This window comes from Mesocricetus auratus, unplaced genomic scaffold, assembly GCF_017639785.1.
Source record: "Mesocricetus auratus isolate SY011 unplaced genomic scaffold, BCM_Maur_2.0 Super-Scaffold_100007, whole genome shotgun sequence".
NCBI classification, from domain to species: domain Eukaryota; kingdom Metazoa; phylum Chordata; class Mammalia; order Rodentia; family Cricetidae; genus Mesocricetus; species Mesocricetus auratus.
The window spans coordinates 84,243,688-84,262,663 of NW_024429191.1; the positions used below are offsets into that span (position 1 = coordinate 84,243,688).

The window sequence follows — 18,976 nt, forward strand, 5'->3', positions numbered from 1 at the left end:
TTTGCCTGAATGTAAGGCTGTGCACCACATGCATGCAATGCCTGTGGAGACCAGAAGAGGGTGTCAGCTCCCCTGGAACTGGCTTTACAGAGGGTTGTGAGTCTCCATGTGGGTACTAAGAATCAAACCTGGACCCTCTGGATAGGCAGCCATCTTCTTCAGGCCTGAGAATTCACTATCCCTTTTAACCAACCGGAAAATTACCTAATGTCACACTAAACACCAAACACCCTGTTAGCTGACAGAACTTAGATTTTAAAATCTAATAAAACAATTCCAATTTCAAATATTTTACATATAAAATTTTTACTAAAAGTTTTTATTTACAATCTTGTGACTGTTACTGAATAACTTAAAGCTAACATAAAGTATGAAATTACAAGGTTAAAATTAAAAGCAAAGCTAAGTGTGGTGGTGTACACTAGTAATCTGCTAGCAGAGACTACACAGTAGGTTCAAGAATTCAAGCCTAGACTGGGCTACCTGAAAGCCTTTCTCAAAACAAAAGCAAAAAGTACAAAGTGAGGAAGAGGGAAAGAGATTATGGACAAAGATTTTTTAAATAATTTATTTATTTTTATTTCATGTGCATTGGTGTTTTGCCTGCATATATGTCTGGGTGAGGGTGCTAGATCCCCTGGAACTGGAACTACAAGCAGCTGTTAGCTGTCATGCGGTTGTTGGAAATAGAACCCAGGTCCTCTGGAAGAATGACAGCCAGTGCTCTTAACCCCTGGACCATATCTCCAGGCTAAGATTTTTAATATATAAAAGGGAACTTCCTAATCCTCTCTACAAAACTTAATCCTATATGGAGCTACAAAATTTTTCAAACTTCTGGTTATTGTTAATGCCTGCAATTCTAATACTCAGAAGACAGGGGCAGGGGTACTATAAATTCAAGACCAGCTTAGGCTACACAGCAAAACTCTGTCCTAAAAGAAAAAAGAAAAGAAAGCTACATTTAATTGGCAAATAGACTACATATGCAGAACCAATGCCTGCTCTGGAGACTGGCAACAGTTTTTTTCCTACAACTCTGGAAACTCCAAGCAGACTCAATGTTCTACCTTCCAATGAATCCTGAATGCATGAGTGAATTTTCCTTAAAATGTTAAAGTAAAAGAGTATTACCAAATGTTTCCTAAACCTTTTCTAGAAACCTAAACACCTGCATTTATCAACCTGCATACACACATTTGTATAAATGTGTAGAAATGGGTAAAGGAAAGGGGTAAAGCAAAACCCCCAAATCCTCTAGATAAGTCTGGGGCCAAATGACTTGAAACTACAGCACTCATAATAGTCTGTTTCTGAATCCCTACACCAGGCAGTTCTGAAAATACAACTCTCCAAAAATCTACACAGGATATACAAGATTTATAGTAAAGTTAATTTACTTACGGAAAAAGTCCTTTTTCACCAAGTTTTTTGCACAGAGTACTGTAAAGAAACAAAAACAAATACATAGGAAATTAAATTAAAATGGTAAGACTTCATTGCTTCATTTTTAATCATTGAAAACAGCAGTGGATAATTAAACTCTAACTACAGTGAGGTATGAAATACGATCATAAACTTTGAAAAGTCTAGCCAACAAAGAAGCTGAGTATCAAGGACTGTAACCTTAGCAATGACCACCAGTAACAATAGAGGAACAAAATTATAAATCTGATCATTTTATAACAGGGACCCAATTCCTATCTTCCACCAAGATCTATTCTTAAGAGGGAAATTTTTCATAAAGGACTAGAGTGTGTGGTATTTTGTTTATGACCTAACAAATAAAGCTTGCCCGAAGACCAGAATGCAGAGTTAGCCACACTAGCTAGCCATAGAGGCCTGGCAATGGTGGTACACACCTATAATCCCAGCACTCAGGAGACAGAGGCAGATGGGTCTGTTAGTTCAAGGCTACCCTGGACTACATGAAATTGATCCAGTCTAAAAGAGAAACAGAGCTCACACAAAGGTGATCCCAGCACTTGGAGTGACACACCTTTAATCCCAACACTAAGGAGGCAGAGATAGAAAGGGATATGGCTGGGCAGAGAGAGGACTGTAAGATGGGAGGAGACAGGAGCTCATCGCAGTCTGAGGGAAGCAGTCTGAGGAGCAGCACAGTCTGAGGATGCAGTTTGAGGACACGATCGTCCCTTTGGTCTGAGCATTGGTAGAGGTTAAGAACTCTCTAGTGGCTGGCCAATTTGCTTCTCTGATATTTCAGCTTTCACCCCCTGATAGCTGACTCCAAGTTTTTATTATTAATACCAATCAGAATTTGTGCTACACTAGAGAGATGGCTCAGTGATTTAGAGCACTTTCACTTTCAGAGGACCATAGTTCAGTTTCCAGCACCCAAGTCAGACTGCTCACAAATGCCTATAGCTTCATTTCAGGGGATCCTGAAATAAAAATAAAAAGATCTATTTTTGAAGAAACCCAGTGGTAATGGGGAAAATGGCTCAAAGAAGAAGATAACAAAAATTCAGGTTGACATATCTATTTAAGGATGAAATAATTTTCTACAGAAGAGGAACATAAATAAAAATTTCCTGATATAATATGGTATTAAGAAAAAAAACTAACATTTTGTGCTCTGTAGTCAGAGTTTTCTGTTCTGACAAATCCCACTGCCCTTCAGTCCCAAATAAAAATACTGAGGCTTATATTAATTAGAAACTGTTTGGCCAATATCTAAGGTTTCTTACTGGCTAGCTCTCTCTTAATTATTAACCCATTCTTATTAATCTAAGTATTTCCACATGGTCTTATCCTACCAGAGAATGTTCCAGCATGTTACTCTTTCAGTGGCTACATGGCTTCTCTCTCACCACCTCTCCCTAGAATTCTCCTCATCTCGTAGCCCCACCTATACTTCCTGCCTGGCTACTGGCCAATCAGTGTTTTATTCATCAACCAATAAGAAAAACACATACAAAAGGACATTCCCCCATCAGTGCTCTTATCTAAATGACACAGAAACCTTACAGGAGAGACTTGCCTTCCCCCAAATATCTCAGTGACAAGATGGGTCTCCCATATGCTGGCTAGACTGCACAATGGGTAAAATGCTTGCTGCCAGACTGACAACCTTAGTCTGATCCCCCAGACCAACATGGTAAAAGAGGGCCAACTCCTGAAAGTTGTCTCCTTTGACCTCCACACCCCCACCCAACACACACTCATCAACAAACAATTTTAAGGTAAATTAAAAAGCTAAATATCTCAAATCTGAGTGCTTTGTAATGTGAATATATGCACAACCTTCTGAATCTACAAGAAATCACCAAATTCAACACTAAAAATTTATTTATGGACTGGAGAGATGACTTAGCAGTTAAGAGCATTCACGGACTGCTCTTCCAAAGGTCCTGAGTTCAATTCCCAGCAACCACATGGTGGCTCACAACCATCTATAATAGGATCTGATGTCCTCTTCTGGCACAAAAGTATACAAGAAGAGGGCTGGAGAGATGGCTCAGAGGTTAAGAGCACTGACTGCTCTTCCAGAGGTCTTGAGTTCAATTCCCAGCAACCACATGGTGGCTGACAACCATCTACAATTCAATCTGGTGTATATGTAATAAATAAATAAATCTTTAAAAAAAAAGAAAGTATACAAGAAGAACATTCATATATAAAATATAAATAAATTTAAATTTTTATTTTAATGTTATGTGTATGAGTGTTTCTATGCATGAATATATAAACATACATGTGTGCCTGGTGTCCACAGAGGCCACTGGAATTGGAGTTATGAACTGTTGTAGCCACTATGTAGGTACTGGGAACTGTAGAGAGGCCAGTGCTCTTAACCACTGAATCATTTCTCCAGCCTTTATAAAATTCTTTAATTCAAACTTAACAAGGAGCCAAGAGGTGGTGGCACGTGCCTTTGATCACAGCACTTGGGAGGCAGATCTCAGTGAGTTCAAGGTCAGCCTGGTCCACAAATCGAGTTCTAGGAGAGCCAGGACTGTGAGAAAAACAAAAACAAAAACCTTAGAGCTACAAAGAGATGGCTCAGCAGTTAAGATCACTGGCTGTTCTTGCAAAGGTTTGATTCCCTGCACCCACAAGGCAGCCCACAACCTCCAGTTCCAAGGTATCCAATGTGTTATCTGGCCTCCACAGTCACCAGACACACACATGGTGCACCAACATACATGCAGGCAAAATATTCATACACATAAAATAAAAATGGAAAATGATACTGAAAACTCGAAAAGAAACTGGAAACATCCTAAATTTGTGAAGAAATAATTCAGAAACTACAGGAAAGTTAGGCATGATAGTAAACACCTGTAATTCCAGCACTCAAGGAGGCTGGTGGAAAAGAGTAGACAGACAGACAGACAGACAGACAGACAGACAGACAGACAGGCAAGGGGAAGTGGAAAAAGAAGGAAAAGAAGAAAAATCAGTAATAGGAGAAACAAAATTTAAAGCAAGAAACATCAGGACTGATCAAATTATTTTGTGTGCACATTGATGGAGGTCAGAGGTTGATGTAAGATATTTACCTCATTATCCACCTTATTTTTTTGGTGAACATGGAACACACTAACATAGCTAGACTAGCTGACACTAGTAAGCCCTAATATTTCTAAAATACTAGTAACCCCTAGTATTTCTAGGGCTTAGTTCCCAAACTAAGATTACAGGTTAGTGTGCTGTGCCTGGTCTTTTTACCAAAGTACCAGGGATCCAAACTCAGATTATCATGCTGACATAGCAAGCACTTACCAACTTTAGCCTTCTCCCCAGCCCCAGATTATTATTCCTAGGACTAAATCTCATCAGTTTCAAACAGCTTTAAAATGTTTTTACTTTTTTTTTTGTTTTGTTTTTTTACGAGACAGGGTTTCTCTGTTTTGGAGGCTGTCGGTCTAGCCTGGCCTCGAACTCACAGAGATCAGCCTGCCTCTGCCTCCCGAGTGCTGGGATTAAAGGCGTGCGCCAACAACGCCCAGCTTGTTTTTACTTGATGGGGGAAGTCCTGTACATTTGTTAATAAAGCACTGCTGGCCAATAGGAATCTAGATAGGTGGGACTAGGAGTCCAGGAGGATTCTGGGAAGGAGAAACACAGGTGAGTCGAGATGTGATGCCATGGGAGTAGGAAGCCCGGAACTATTCTCAGGTAAGAGAAATACTTAGATTAACAATTATGGGGTAATTACTTAAGTCAGAGCTAGCCAGTAAGAAACAAGCAAGGCCAACAGCTTCATAACTAATATAGCCTCCTGTGTGTTTATTTGGTACTGGTGCGGCTCTGGAACCAGGCTGGCGGGAAAGCTTCACTCAAGGAAATAGCTTCTCTTAACATTTACTTTTATTTGTTTGTGTATGTGTGTGCCTGCATGAGTTTATGGCATCACATGCAGTAGGTGCCCATGGAGGCCAGAAAAGTGTTGGATCCCTGGGAGCTCAAGATACATGCAATTGTGGACCACCAAATGTGGGTGCTAGGAACTAGAGTCTGGTCCTCGGGACTCATTAGTAACACAAGAGCCATCTCTCCAGTCCCCTCAAACAATTTTTGTGTAAGCAGTTTTTGCATATACTGTTTAATGCTCTCAAAGCAACATCTTATATTTGTAACTCTGAAAGGGAGGATTATTAATATGTGATCTGAAAATGGTAATTTTATTCACTTGTATAAGTAAATTATTTTCATAATCTCTAGTCTTCATTGTACTGCTCTTGATTCTTGGAAATCTACTTCAGAGATTAGAACTACAGCTCTCTGGTTTTTTCCATCTTCAGCATATTATTTACGGGAGAATTACTCCATAACTGTTCAAAGAATTCATGAATTTCAATATGACAAACTCCTGACTATGCAACTATTAACAAACCTTTGCCTAAGGAAAAATGTTTCTGAGGAATTTGTATATATATTTTTAATCTATCATTTTGGTAACAGAAACTATGGAAAATATAATCAAGACTGTTTCATTCTTGTTTTCTAAATGTTTCTCAAGAGAGACATGTACACACAATGATAAGAGTGACATAGCAGGAGAGAGCAGCAAAGACCAAGAGCCCAGACTTTCTCCTATCCACATTCCATATTAAGTGAGCTTCTTCCTTTTTTATTTTATTTATTTATTGTGTATACAGTCTTCTGCCTGCATGCCAGCGGAGGGCACCAGATCTCATTCAAGGTGGTTGTGAGCCACCATGTGGTTGCCGGGAATTGAACTCAGGACCTTCGGAAGAATAGTCAGTGCTCTTAACTGCTGACCATCTCTCCAGCCCTTAAGTAGGCTTCTTTTTTTTTTTTAAGTAAGCTTCTTATTGGAATAATATATACAAAGGGTACAGACAGAAATGCTTATTGATTAAATTTTCACTAATTTTAATTAACACATTACACTAGCTTCAGATATTAAGCAATTATGTGCTAATTTTAATCAATGATATTACAAATGTAGCATATTAATAATACAGTACTACCACTAGAGTCCATTAGAGACAATGTCCCAAATAAGCCGAGATGTATAGTGATTAAATCTGCTATAGTATTTTGATCATGTTTAATATTCATCTCAAATTCCTCCAAGTGTTTCTTATTCTTAAATCTGTACTACCCAAAGTTGTTCTAGCTAGTCTGTCTACCGCCTCTAAAGATATATGGCTTGAAACAATAACATAACCAAATTAAATTAAGGAAACTTGTATGGTAGTTAATCACCATTGTCAATTTTATTGGGTTTAGAATGACATAGGAGTAGGTGAGGCACACCAGTGTATGTTTGTGAGATGGTTTCCAGAGACTCATTAAGGAGAAAGATCAACACTAGAGGTGGCTGGCATCAATCCATGACCTTAGAACACTGGCAGTTAAAAAAAAGAAAAGCCACCAAAATGCCCCGTCTCTGTGCTCTGCTTCCTGGCCCACCATGATGTGAGCGGTTCTGCTGTACTAGGTCCTCTCTACAATGTGAGACTGACATCTCAGAGACCAAGAGCCAAAATAATCCTTCCTCCTTTAAGTTGTCCCTGCCCTGTGCTCTGTAACAGCTATGATTTAAGTAACTAATAGAATAGCATACTGACAATATCCCTATATTTCACGTGGATACAGGTATAACCTTCTTGAGATATTTACAGAGAACAGAATAAACCAATTAATAATCACTTCTTTTTTTACTGAGATAGTCTCACTGTGTTGCCCTGGCTAGCCTCAAACTCACAGAAATCTACCTGCCTCTGCCTCCTCAGTACTAATATTAAAGGCATGTGCCATAAGGCCTAGTTTCACTCTTTCATTTGACATTTCCTGAGTACTCACTTTATGCCAAGTACTATCATAGGTTCCGCAGACACAAAAATACAATTATCCCACCATAAATACCTTTTTTTTTTGAGGGAGGAATTATAATTCTTTTACATAACCCCACTGCCCTCAAAATCAAGATCTAGGGGTTGGAGAGATGAACCAGAGGGTAAGAATATCTCTCTGGTTCTGCAGAGTACCAGAATTCAGTTCCCAGCATCATCCACATGGTACCTCATAACTACCTGTAACTCCAGTTCAGGAAATCTGATGCTCTTTTCTGACCTTTCTGGGCTTTGTGGTCTCTCTCTCCTTCTCCTCTCTCTCTCTCTCTTAGTTGCAGTTCTATTGCTGGAAAGCATTTCATCTGGAGCTTGCTTACAGTTTCAGAGGATCAGTCTATTATCATCATGATGGGAAGCATACAGGAATGGAAGTAACTGAGAGATTTACATCCTGATCCATAGACAGCAGGGCCTGGTGTAGACTTCTGAAACCTCAAAGTCCACCTACCAGTGACACACCTCCTCCAACAAGGACACACCTAATATTTCCAAAACCATACGTCAATTGGATATACCAACTGGGGACCAAGCATTCAAACACCTGAGTCTGTGGTGGTCATTCTCATTCAAGCCACTAAACACACACACACACACACACACACACACACTCACTCACTCAACACATGTACACATATACATAAAGCATTCAAACACCTGAGTCTGTGGTGGTCATTCTCATTCAAGCCACTAAACACACACACACACACACACACACACACACACACACACACACACACACACTCACTCAACACATGTACACATATACATAAAGTAAAATAAATATTTTTTTATAAACCAAGATCTACCTGCCTCAAACCCCTGAGTGCTGGGATCATAGGAATAGGCCACTATGTTGGCTACAAATGTCTTCTTTATTTTTCCAAGAAATGTTTTTAACTTTTTTTCCAAAAAAAATCTTTTTATATGTATTTGAAGTAGCAACTTGAAAAACCACTTGTGGAAAGGCTGCTATCACACTGTGGGTTAAGTCACTAGTTTTTTTTTTTTTTTATTAGAAAGGAGTTACCTACATGCAACAAGCATCTGTAACAGTATCAGTGCAATGCCCAGTTGTAGTAACATAATGCCCTGCTGTTCTCGGTAAGTAGTACTCATAATGAATGGTTGTCTATGCTTAATTTCAATAAAGCTCCCAACTGCTCATTACATCCTTGCCAAAAATTCCCCTTCCTCCTCCAGACTACAGTTGCATTCCAATTACAAAGCTCGCTGGAATGAAGTTGCTCAAAAGGGGGGGGGGGAGTCAGATATTCCTCTTTTCTTTGCTCCCCACCAAAACCAACCACACAAACAGAACACTTTCACAATACTGTTCCTGTAACTCAAAAGTTAGAGAATATTTTAGTCACTTTTCTACATGTTCTTTAAAGTTACATTGGCACTGTAAAAAGTTAATTATGGAAGTCCAGTTTAACACCTCTAAATGAAATGCCAACAAGCTAGCCCAGGCTCCAAAAGCATATGCTTCTGTGCACCACTCCTTACCACTGACACATGACAGCAGCAGCTTATAATTGCCATGTGTTATTACAAGGAATAGCTCTATTGACAGAAGTCTGTGTAGCACATTCAGGGCCTTGGATTCCATCCCCAGCACCACATAAACTAGGAGCGGTAGTATATGTCTATTCACAGCACTAGAGAGGCCAAGACTGAAGGAGCTTAAGTTCAAGTCTACATATTGAGTTTGGGGTAGCATGGTCTACATAAGACCCTATCTCCAAAAAAAGAAAAAGATTATATAGGACTTTGTAATAGCAAAAGTATCCAATGCAAACCTAAACATATATTTTGGAGAACTATTTTAAAGTATTTCAGCTACATAATTTTCTTAGATTTATTATTTTTCATTATGTGTACCTGTGTTATAGATGTTTGTATGCAAGTGCTTACAGAGGTACAGAAGAGGGCATTGGATTTTGCTGGAGACGGAGTTACATGTCCTTGAGTCTCCCAGTTTGGGCCACACTGGAGTCCTTCAAAAGAGCATCAAGTGCTCTTAACCACTGAATCACCTCTCCAGCCCCTCAGCTATGAATTTCAAACCAGTTTGTTTGTTTGTTTTTAAGACAGGGTTTCTCTGTGTGGCCCTGACTGTCCTGGAACTCACTTTGTAGACCATGTTGGCCTCAAACTCAGAGAGTTGCCTGCCTCTGCACCCTGAGTGCTGGCATTAAAGGCATGAGACACAACACCCAGCTTTAAACCATTATTTCTACGAATTATTTTCTCCAACTTAAGAATGAAAATACATATGTATACTGTTTTGTATATATCAATTCCCTTGTATTCTGTGTGCAGGCCAAATGCTATTCTATCTGTTGCTATTTGTGCTGACTAGTTTTATGTAAACTTGACACATGCTAAAGTCATCTCAGAGTAGGAACCTCAATTAAGAAAATGCCTTCAACTGGGAGCACACCTTTAATCCCAGCAATCAGGAGGCAGCCTGGTCTACAAAGCAAGTTCCAGGACAGTCAGAGCTATAGAGAATAACCCTGTTTTGAAAGGGGGGGGAGAGGGAGGGAAAGAAGGAGGGAAGAAGGGAGAGAGAGGGAGAAAAAGAAGAAAAAGAAAAAGAAACAGAAAAGATGCCTCCAGAAGAAAGGACTGCAGGCAAGCTTGTAAGGTATTTTTTTAATTCATGATTGGTGGGAGAGGGCCCAATCCATTGTGGGTGGGGCCATCCTTGGCTGATGATTACGAGGAGCAAGCCAGTAAGCAGCATCCCTCCAAGGCCTCTGCATCATTTACTGCCTCAAGGTTCCTGCCCTGCTTGAGTTCCTGTCCTGACTTCCTTTGATGATGAACTGTGATGTGGAAGTATAAGCCAAATAAACCCTCTCCTCCCCAAGTTGCTTTGCTCATGGTGTTTCATCATAGCAACAGTAATCCTAACTAAGACACTATTCCAAACCCAACCACTTCCTTTGCTAGATGTCTTCCTTCAAACAGATCTACTCATAACTGGTGGCTGTCCCAGAGGTTGGAAAAGCATACTTAGGGATTGGGAGAGGATGGTTCAGTGACTGAGAACACTGGCTGTTCTTCCAGAAGACCTGGATTTAGTTCCTAGCACCAACATGGCAGCTAACAACCATTTATAACTCCAGTTCCAGAAAGCCTTACACTCTCCTTTGGTATCCTCAGGCACTGGGCATACATATGGTACACAGACATATGCAGACAAGATATATACATAGAATACAAATAAATAAATCTAAAGTTGTTTTTAAAAATGTCAGAATAGGAAGATTGAGAGATGGCTCAGTGGTTAAGAGTACTGACTGCTTTTGCAGAGGACCTGGGTTCTGTTCCCAGCACCCACACAGCAGCTCACAACTGTCTGTAACTCCAGTTCCAGGGGATCTGGCATCCCTACACCAATGCACATAAAATAAAAGGTTAAGTATTTTTAAAAAATGTCAGAATACCTGCATTTGAGACTGGTGCTGCCATTTATTAGTACGTAATCCAAAACACTATTTAATGAAGTCATGTCCAGAGACTTCATCTGAAAATAATACTTCTATAAATTACCTCATAGTGTTTTTGAAGACTAAACAAACTAAACTCTACAAAACATTCAGAATGGTAACTAATTTATAATCTAGCAAGTTCTCAGCACGTATTAGCTATTTTTATTCTTTCTACTCTAAAATTTCCAGTGAAATCTGTTTACTACCAAGAAAAGAGTCTTCTCATAATATGACAAGAGGTTTATCTTAGCTCAGGCTGCCAAAACAAATACTGTAGCCTGGGTGGCTTAAACAACAAACATTATTTCTCAAAATTCTGGAAGATGTAAAGTCCAGGATCAAGTGCCAGCAGGCTGAGTGTCTAATGAGAACCTTCTTCCTGGATTGTACACAGGCAAGTTCTTGCTACAACCCTGCAAAGCAAAGACCACCGTCTCTTGAATCTATTACTAATCCTATTCATGCACATTCTACACTCATCAATCTAATTCCTTACCAAAGACTCCATCTACACACAGCAACCCTTAGCAATTAAATGTTAACATATGAACTGGTGGCGGGAGGGACACTCCTTAGCAGAGCTTATTCACTCAGTCAAGTTTTCCAGTAAATACTGACAGGTAAATCCCCATCTATATGTCTGGCTTCACTCCTCAAGCAAGTTCCAAGTCAATTTCAACCACCAAACATACACTCCTTACTTAGACATTTCACCAACCCTTCAAATTTTATGTATTCAAGATGGAAATCAGTTTCCCCAGTAAGCCCCCTTTTTCCTTCTGACCCTTCAGTTCTATAAACTGCATGACATGTTTTCAAACACCCAGAAAGCAAATGCCTAGCCCTCTATTTAAAGCAGTTGACAAATTGTATTGGTTATCACTTACCTATTTCCATTTTCAATGTTCACATGTATATGATATATCTAGCATATTTTATAATGTGTCCAAAAACTTCACCACAAAATATAGATTGAACCTACAAGCATGTGAGTTACATTTTCATATACACACAAAAAGAAATGAGTTGTGAGTCGGGCGGTGGTGGCGCACGCCTTTAATCCCAGCACTCGGGAGGCAGAGGCAGGTGGATCTCTGAGTTCGAGGCTGGGCTGGACCGATAGCCTCCAAAACAATACAGAGAAACCCTGTCTCGAAAAACCAAAAACAAAAACAAAAACAAAAACAAAAACAAAAAGGAAATGAGTTGTGGACCAGCAAGATGGTTCAGCGGGTAAAGGCACTTATCACCAGGCCTGACAACCTGAATTCAATCCCCAGAAGCCAGCCACATTGTGGATGGGGTGGATGGAGAGAACCGACTCCCACAAGCTGTCCTCTGACCGACACTCGAGACATGGCACACATGCACTCTGACACACACACACACCAAACAAACAAACCCCAAAAATACCTGTGAAAAAAGTTGATAGGAGTTGTAACTCATCCTACTTTGTCAATAAATCATTTTTTCTCTCTTTAAAAATGTCAGTGATTCCACCCTTCTTTCTTACATTATTTTCTCAACTAGACAACCTTATTTCTTTGACTCTCCTAAATAAGATAGATCTTCCTACCTTGGCATTATCCATGACACTCTTACCATCTCAAATGTGATTGTTCCAACTAACCCTAAAAACCACATCCACTCTATTAAACTTCAGTGTATACCTTTTCTGTCTGTCTCCGTCTGTTTCACGTGTGTCTGTCCTTCCCTCGCTCCCTTCCTCCCCCAACCCCCCGGATTCTAGATTCAATTTTCAACTTTTAGTCAAATGTCACAGTGACTTCCTTAATCCTACAAAAATGTGCCTAAGGAAACAGCACAGGTGGTCCATGGCCACCACAGGTAAGCCAACAGTATACATCTACAGAAGTCAAATACAATAATCTTGAGAATGTACAACTCTTCTAGGAAATCTAACTCTTCTTTTTAAATATTTTATTTTGAATTAGGTGTCTGGTGTGGGCTTGTGTATGTGGGAGCAGCTGCTCACATAGGTAAGGAGAGCTGGAGTTATAGGTGGTTGTGAAATGCCTGACATGGGTGCTGGGAACCAAACTCAGATCCTCTCCAAGAACATATCATTCTCTAACTATTGCTGACTCTATTCTTTAAATTTTACTTATTTTTATTTTATTGCATTGGTGCTTTGCCCATATGTATATCTCTGTGTGTGAATGTGTCATATCTTGTAGTTGAGCTGCCATGTGGGTGCTGGGAACTGAACCTGGAACCTCTGTAAGAACAGCCAGTGTTCTTAAGCACTGAGCCATCTCTCCTGCCCCACTAACTCTATTCCTTTTCAGTCTGATTTTTACTTGTCCTTCCTGTCATGTGGGTCTTTAAGAATACTTTGAGCCCACTTATTTCCAAACTCCTCCTCACATCAATGCATCAGTACTGCTCATGTGACATTTTATCATACCTTCTGTCCCACATAGCTGTTATTCTTTAATGGGACTTACTTACATATTGCCTATAGGTTGTTAAATAATCTTTTTAAAAGATTTGTTTATTTGTTTGTTTATTATGTATGCCAGCACACCAGAAGAGGGCACCAGATCTCATTACACAGATGGTTGTGAGCCACCATGTGGTTACTGGGAATTAACTCAGAACACCTGAAAGAGCGTCAGTGCTCTTAACCACTGAGTCATGTTATATAATTTCAAACATAGTATGTGTTCACATATTTATCAAATCAATAAAAATCCTAAGAAAATTACTGACAAAGCACTAGGATTAGGAAACTAGTAAGTAAATAATGAAATTTACTCTTTGATTCTTAAACTAATAAAAATTTTTTGTTCAAATCAAGATAGTCCCAAAACTACTTGTATTTGCTTAGCAAACTCTTCAACCCTACTACCTTATGGAGTCCTTTACAAATAACAGCCCTCACCAAGCCTATTCTCTAATTCACAGTAGAAAGGGATACTGTTGCACAAAGGTCCCTACATTAGTCTTGTTTTTACAACAATGTAAGCAGGATAACTTTCTGACTGTAAAAATTGTAGCTCTTTAATACCTGATAATCTTCTAATAAAGCAAATCACCAAACAGATTCCATTGATAAATGCAGGTCACTAGAAAACATGGGAAAGAAAACTACAAGGTAAAAAGAACTACAAGGGCCAGCAAGACTGCTCAGTGGACAAAGGAGCTTACTATTCAAACCTGACCTCTCTCTAGCATCTTCATCCACATATCTGAATGCTGTTAATCCAGGTTGCCTACCTGCTGACTACAGTACAAATCTGACTAGGTGACATAATCCTAACTCAGATACACCATATCACATAAAAGCATGGACCACCAGATACCCTAATTTCATACCATATGTATATTATAGACTACCTCCAGCCAGATCTCAACTTACCCACAATAAATCCAGGTATCACCAGATAGGTTCACACAAAGATTTGGCTTATCCAATAGGACTCTTGTCTGTAAAGAACTACCCTCTTGAGGCTGGAGAGATGGCTCAGCAATTGAGAGCATTGGCTGCTCTTTTAGAGGACTCATGTTCAATTCCCAGTACCCACACGGCAGCTCACAATTGTCTATAACTCTAGTTCCAGAGGATCTGGCACTCTCACAGAGGATATACATGCAGGCAAAACAACAATGCACACAAAATAAAATTTTAAAAAAATTTAAAAAGTAACTACCCCCTTTCTCCATTCTTTTTTTTTTTTTTTTTTTTTTTTTTTTCGAGACAGGGTTTCTCTGTGGCTTTGGAGGCTGTCCTGGAACTCGCTCTGTAGACCAGGCTGGCCTCGAACTCACAGAGATCCGCCTGCCTCTGCCTTCCGAGGGCTGGGATTAAAGGCGTGCGCCACCAACGCCGGGCTTCCCTTCCTCCATTCTTGAGCTTAGATTCTGTGTTCTTAGATTCTCTGGGTTATGGTATGGGCAAATGCAAAAGATGCAGATAACAGATACAGGATCATCCCAACTGCTTAGTTACCCTGTTCACAATTTATCTATCAAATAACAAAGTAAGCAAGGAGGAAAAAAGCGAATCTTATCAACTTTTATATGCTATTAAGTCCAAGTTTATGCATGTGTCTAATACTATAGTATAAACATACCATGGGCAATTTATACTATCACAGGGTACTTTGTGGGAACTTGCAATCCCAACAAAGGCCTATATTCCCCCACCCCCAGCCCGTGTCTCAGAACAAAGGAGCTAAAGCCCACAAAGCAAAACTCTGCCTTCTTAAACTGACTCACAAGGACATCAAATGCTTCGAGAGGTTTTTGTTTGTTTGTTTTCTTTTTGGATTTTTGAGAGAGTTTCTCTGCATGGCTCTTAATGCCCTAGAACTCACTCTATAGACCAGGCTGGACTCGAACTCGAAATCCACCTGCCTCTGCCTCCGGAGTGCTGGGCTTAAAGGCCTGCACTACCACTGCCCAGCTAACAAAAGTCATTTCTCTGTCCTGACTTCCTACCTTGAAAGTTCATTTTTCATTCTACCTTCTGGAATGCTAATATTATAACTCTTTCTGTAAAGCCTGATGTTTCTTACCATGGAGTTTCCTAGTATCTTTCTACTTTACAGTCCTAGTTCCTCACCCGCTGTTGAGCAAAGCTAATTCAGGACAGACAGTCTCACAGTTACAATTAAGGACATAAGTCATTTTGGTTTGGTTGGTTGGTTTTTGAGACAGGTTTTGTATAGCCTAGACTGGCCTCAAACTCACTGTGTAAATAAGAATGACGTTGAACTTCGGATCATCCTGCCTCCATCTCCCAATGTTGGTATTACAGGCACGTGTCACCACCCCATGTGGTGCTGGGAATGCTACAGGCACTCTACCAAACTGAACTGTATCACTAGCCCCCATCATTACTGTATGGAAACTCTGGCCTCAAGTGACTGAGGACTTATGTTTTCTAAGTTTATAATGGTTTTTACATATTTATATACTCAGACCAAGCAGAACATCACAAACTTATAAACTACCACTTTCCCTAAAAATAGTTCCCATGAACCAGGCTGGAGCTGGGCACAAGGATACAATACATGCTTGTAATTCCTGCATTTGAGAGGTAGAAGTAGGAAGATCAAGTGTTCAAGACCACCCTTGGCTATATAACAAGTTTCAAGACTTAAAGATAGCCTGGGCTCCATGAGATTTTGTTTAAAAAAAAAACAACAACAACAAAACAAAACAAAAACTACAAAAACCTTCACCAGAGTAGGGCCTAACACAGATCAGTTATCCTTACTCTAAAGGAAGCTGCCATTTTTAAGCTAAAGTGACATGCTCACTTAGAGCAATCCCAGAAGATTTTTCTTACCAAAACAGATTGGAAAAAATCTATATTATAAGCAAAATCATTCATAAACACAAAATTTGGAAGATTTTGGGGGTAATATTTTGAACCCCATCTACAAGCAGATCACTAAGGGCCATTTCAGCCCCCCTTAGTAAATTCAAACCAGAAACAGACACATTGGTAAATAAAATACCAGTAGACCAGCAAATATGTTATACAGATAAAATACAACAAAAAATTGTCAAAGTACTCTATAATAAAATCTCAAAAATCCTGTTACATCAAAATAAACAACTTACTCAAATACTATCTTTATCTGTGACTGATAAAAGAAAGAATTACACAAGAGAAATTTTTGAATACATAAAGAATCAAGTACTAGAAAAGTCTGTCCTTAAGAAACAGAGTTCTTCCTGCCAGGTTGAAGCTCAGGAGTGGCACACGGCTGAGCAGCACTTTGGTATCCCTCTTGTATGCTGTACTCTTAGTCAAAATGAATTTCATTTTCTGGTAAGGACCAGTCAGTCAGGGATACAGGCTTCTATTTCTACTTTAAATCCCTCCCCACTATGCACTAAGTACTAACAAAATAAAATAGTTATTTCCAACATACCTAGTGTCCTTCTAGTCTCACACTTTTGCCAACTTTAGTTAGTTCAACAGAAGAGAAAGATACTTGAGTGTCTCTGCTAATTAATTTACTAGGCGGTATCTTGTTCTGTAATATTTTATCAAATTGAATGCTTTGCAGAAGGTAAATTCTCAGTGACCCCAGAAAGGCATATACAAAACCAAATTACACCAAATAAACACCTTTGTTTCTGAAATCAGATCAGACTGCAGCACTCCGGCCTGATGAGTCTCTCAACATGGAGAATATGTGAAGATGACCCCGACTAAGAATTCAAATTAATCTCTGATCCTACAGATTCCCCTTTTGTCAACACCAGTTAAATACTGTTGTTGAATGGTTTATTTTTTAAATGACAGTGCTCCAGGCATGGTGGCACACACCTATAATCTAGACAATGGGGCAGGAGGATTGAGAGTTTGAAGCCAGCCAGAACAACCAAAAGAAAGAAATGTTACTAAAAGGCATTGCTCATGAAGGATCTACTGCTACTACTCAACATGCAGGACTCAAGCAGGCATTCTGCTCACCACACTCGTGAAACCCTATCACACTTATCTCATTGAGGAGTTCAACTGAATTTCTCTAATATCCTCAGTACAGAAACTATTATTCATATTATCCTTGAAGTTGAGAAAATTCTAAGTTTTTCTGACCTCAGATTTCGCTAGTAGCATTAATAGCCATGAAATCACGCCTCAGCTGATTTTCTCATTCTTATGTCCAAAGGTACATTCCCTCAAAGAAAAAGGAACACATCTAAAGGGCCATGTCAAGTCCTCCCACCAACAGCTACAACAGTCAAGTTTCAAGGTCAGTGTGAAGATATACCACCAGTCCTAACCAGTGGTTGTCTATGTCCTCAATCTTAAACTGAATCCAACAAGTCTCCAAATCCAGAGAAACACAAAACCTGCTCTAGAACTACAGATAAAGATAGTTCTGCCGGGCGGTGGTGGCGCACGCCTTTAATCCCAGCACTCGGGAGGCAGAGGCAGGCGGATCTCTGTGAGTTCGAGGCCGGGCTGGACCGATAGCCTCTGAAACAATACAGAGAAACCCTGTCTCGTAAAAACCAAAAAGAAAAAGATAGTTCCTGCACAAGGAACTATTAAAGAACATAACAGATCAATTTGTTCCTTTTAAAATATTATTGTGGGGCTGGAGAGATGTGAGGTTAAGAGCACAACTGGCTGCTCTTCCAGAGGTCTTGAGTTCAATTTCCAGCAATCACATGGTGGTGCACAACCACCTATAGTGAATGGGATCTGATGCCCTCTTCTGGCATGTAGGTGTACATGCAGATAGAGCACTCACATACATTAAATAAATCTTTACAAAAATAAAAAAATAAAATATTATTGTTATAGCATTCTTCATTTAGTTCAAATATGATACAACTATTGTTTCTTTTAGGTTCCTGGTACAGTTCAAAATTATGTGTACACCCATGTTACACAACAGCCTAGACACTAGCCCCTAGTTACACACCATAATTTCAAGAAAAGCACACTCACTCAAGATACATACTTACTGGCTAAGCCACTTTCTCTGCATCATCAGCAGATCAGAGATCTTGCTTCTCTCTAAGAGAATACAAGAGACATTCTGTAGTCATTTTGATTTTAAAGACATACTCTCTCTATTTTTCCTTCCCCAGAGCCTTCCTCTAACTATGTTGGAACAGGTTCCCTGCAGGGCAGTAAAACATTTTTCAGTGCTCAATTTTTGGTCTTAGTCTTTTTCTTGTAACTGTTTTAAAGGTTTTCCCACTATTAAATTCTAACTATTTTTCTCTCTCCTCAAATTTAACAGCATCACTAATCCACAGTCATCAAAAAAAAAAAAAAACTCTACTCATGTACATCTTACAGTATGCTTTCTTAAACAGAAAGCAGACTGATCATTCGCTTGCCTAAAGATCTTGAGGCTTGCCAACTGACCTAAATACACACAGTACTTTATAACTTGGTCCATGACCATCTTCTCCAGCCTCATCTTTAACTATACCCACAATAATATCTTTTGTCTACCAATATCCTTCCAAAAGAATGCCTCCTTCACTATTCTTCAGCTTATATACAAATGGAGCATCCACATCACCAGCCAGCTACTGAAAGTGATCCTTACCATCTGCTCAGATGAGCTGGTCAAATTAGGTTTTCATTTCTCTGTCTTCCAAGTTACAATATGTATC

At 39.5% G+C, this 18,976-nt stretch overlaps 1 protein-coding gene across 1 annotated transcript in view; it reads right to left on the reverse strand.

Moving 5' to 3' along the window:
- Positions 1–18,976, reverse strand: part of Smurf2 (SMAD specific E3 ubiquitin protein ligase 2) — a 95,642-nt gene that overhangs the window by 51,898 nt on the left and 24,768 nt on the right. The window contains exon 2 of the mRNA XM_040749966.1: positions 1,405–1,443. Coding sequence (XP_040605900.1) covers positions 1,405–1,443 — 39 coding nt within the window. The remainder of the gene's footprint in view (positions 1–1,404; positions 1,444–18,976) is intronic.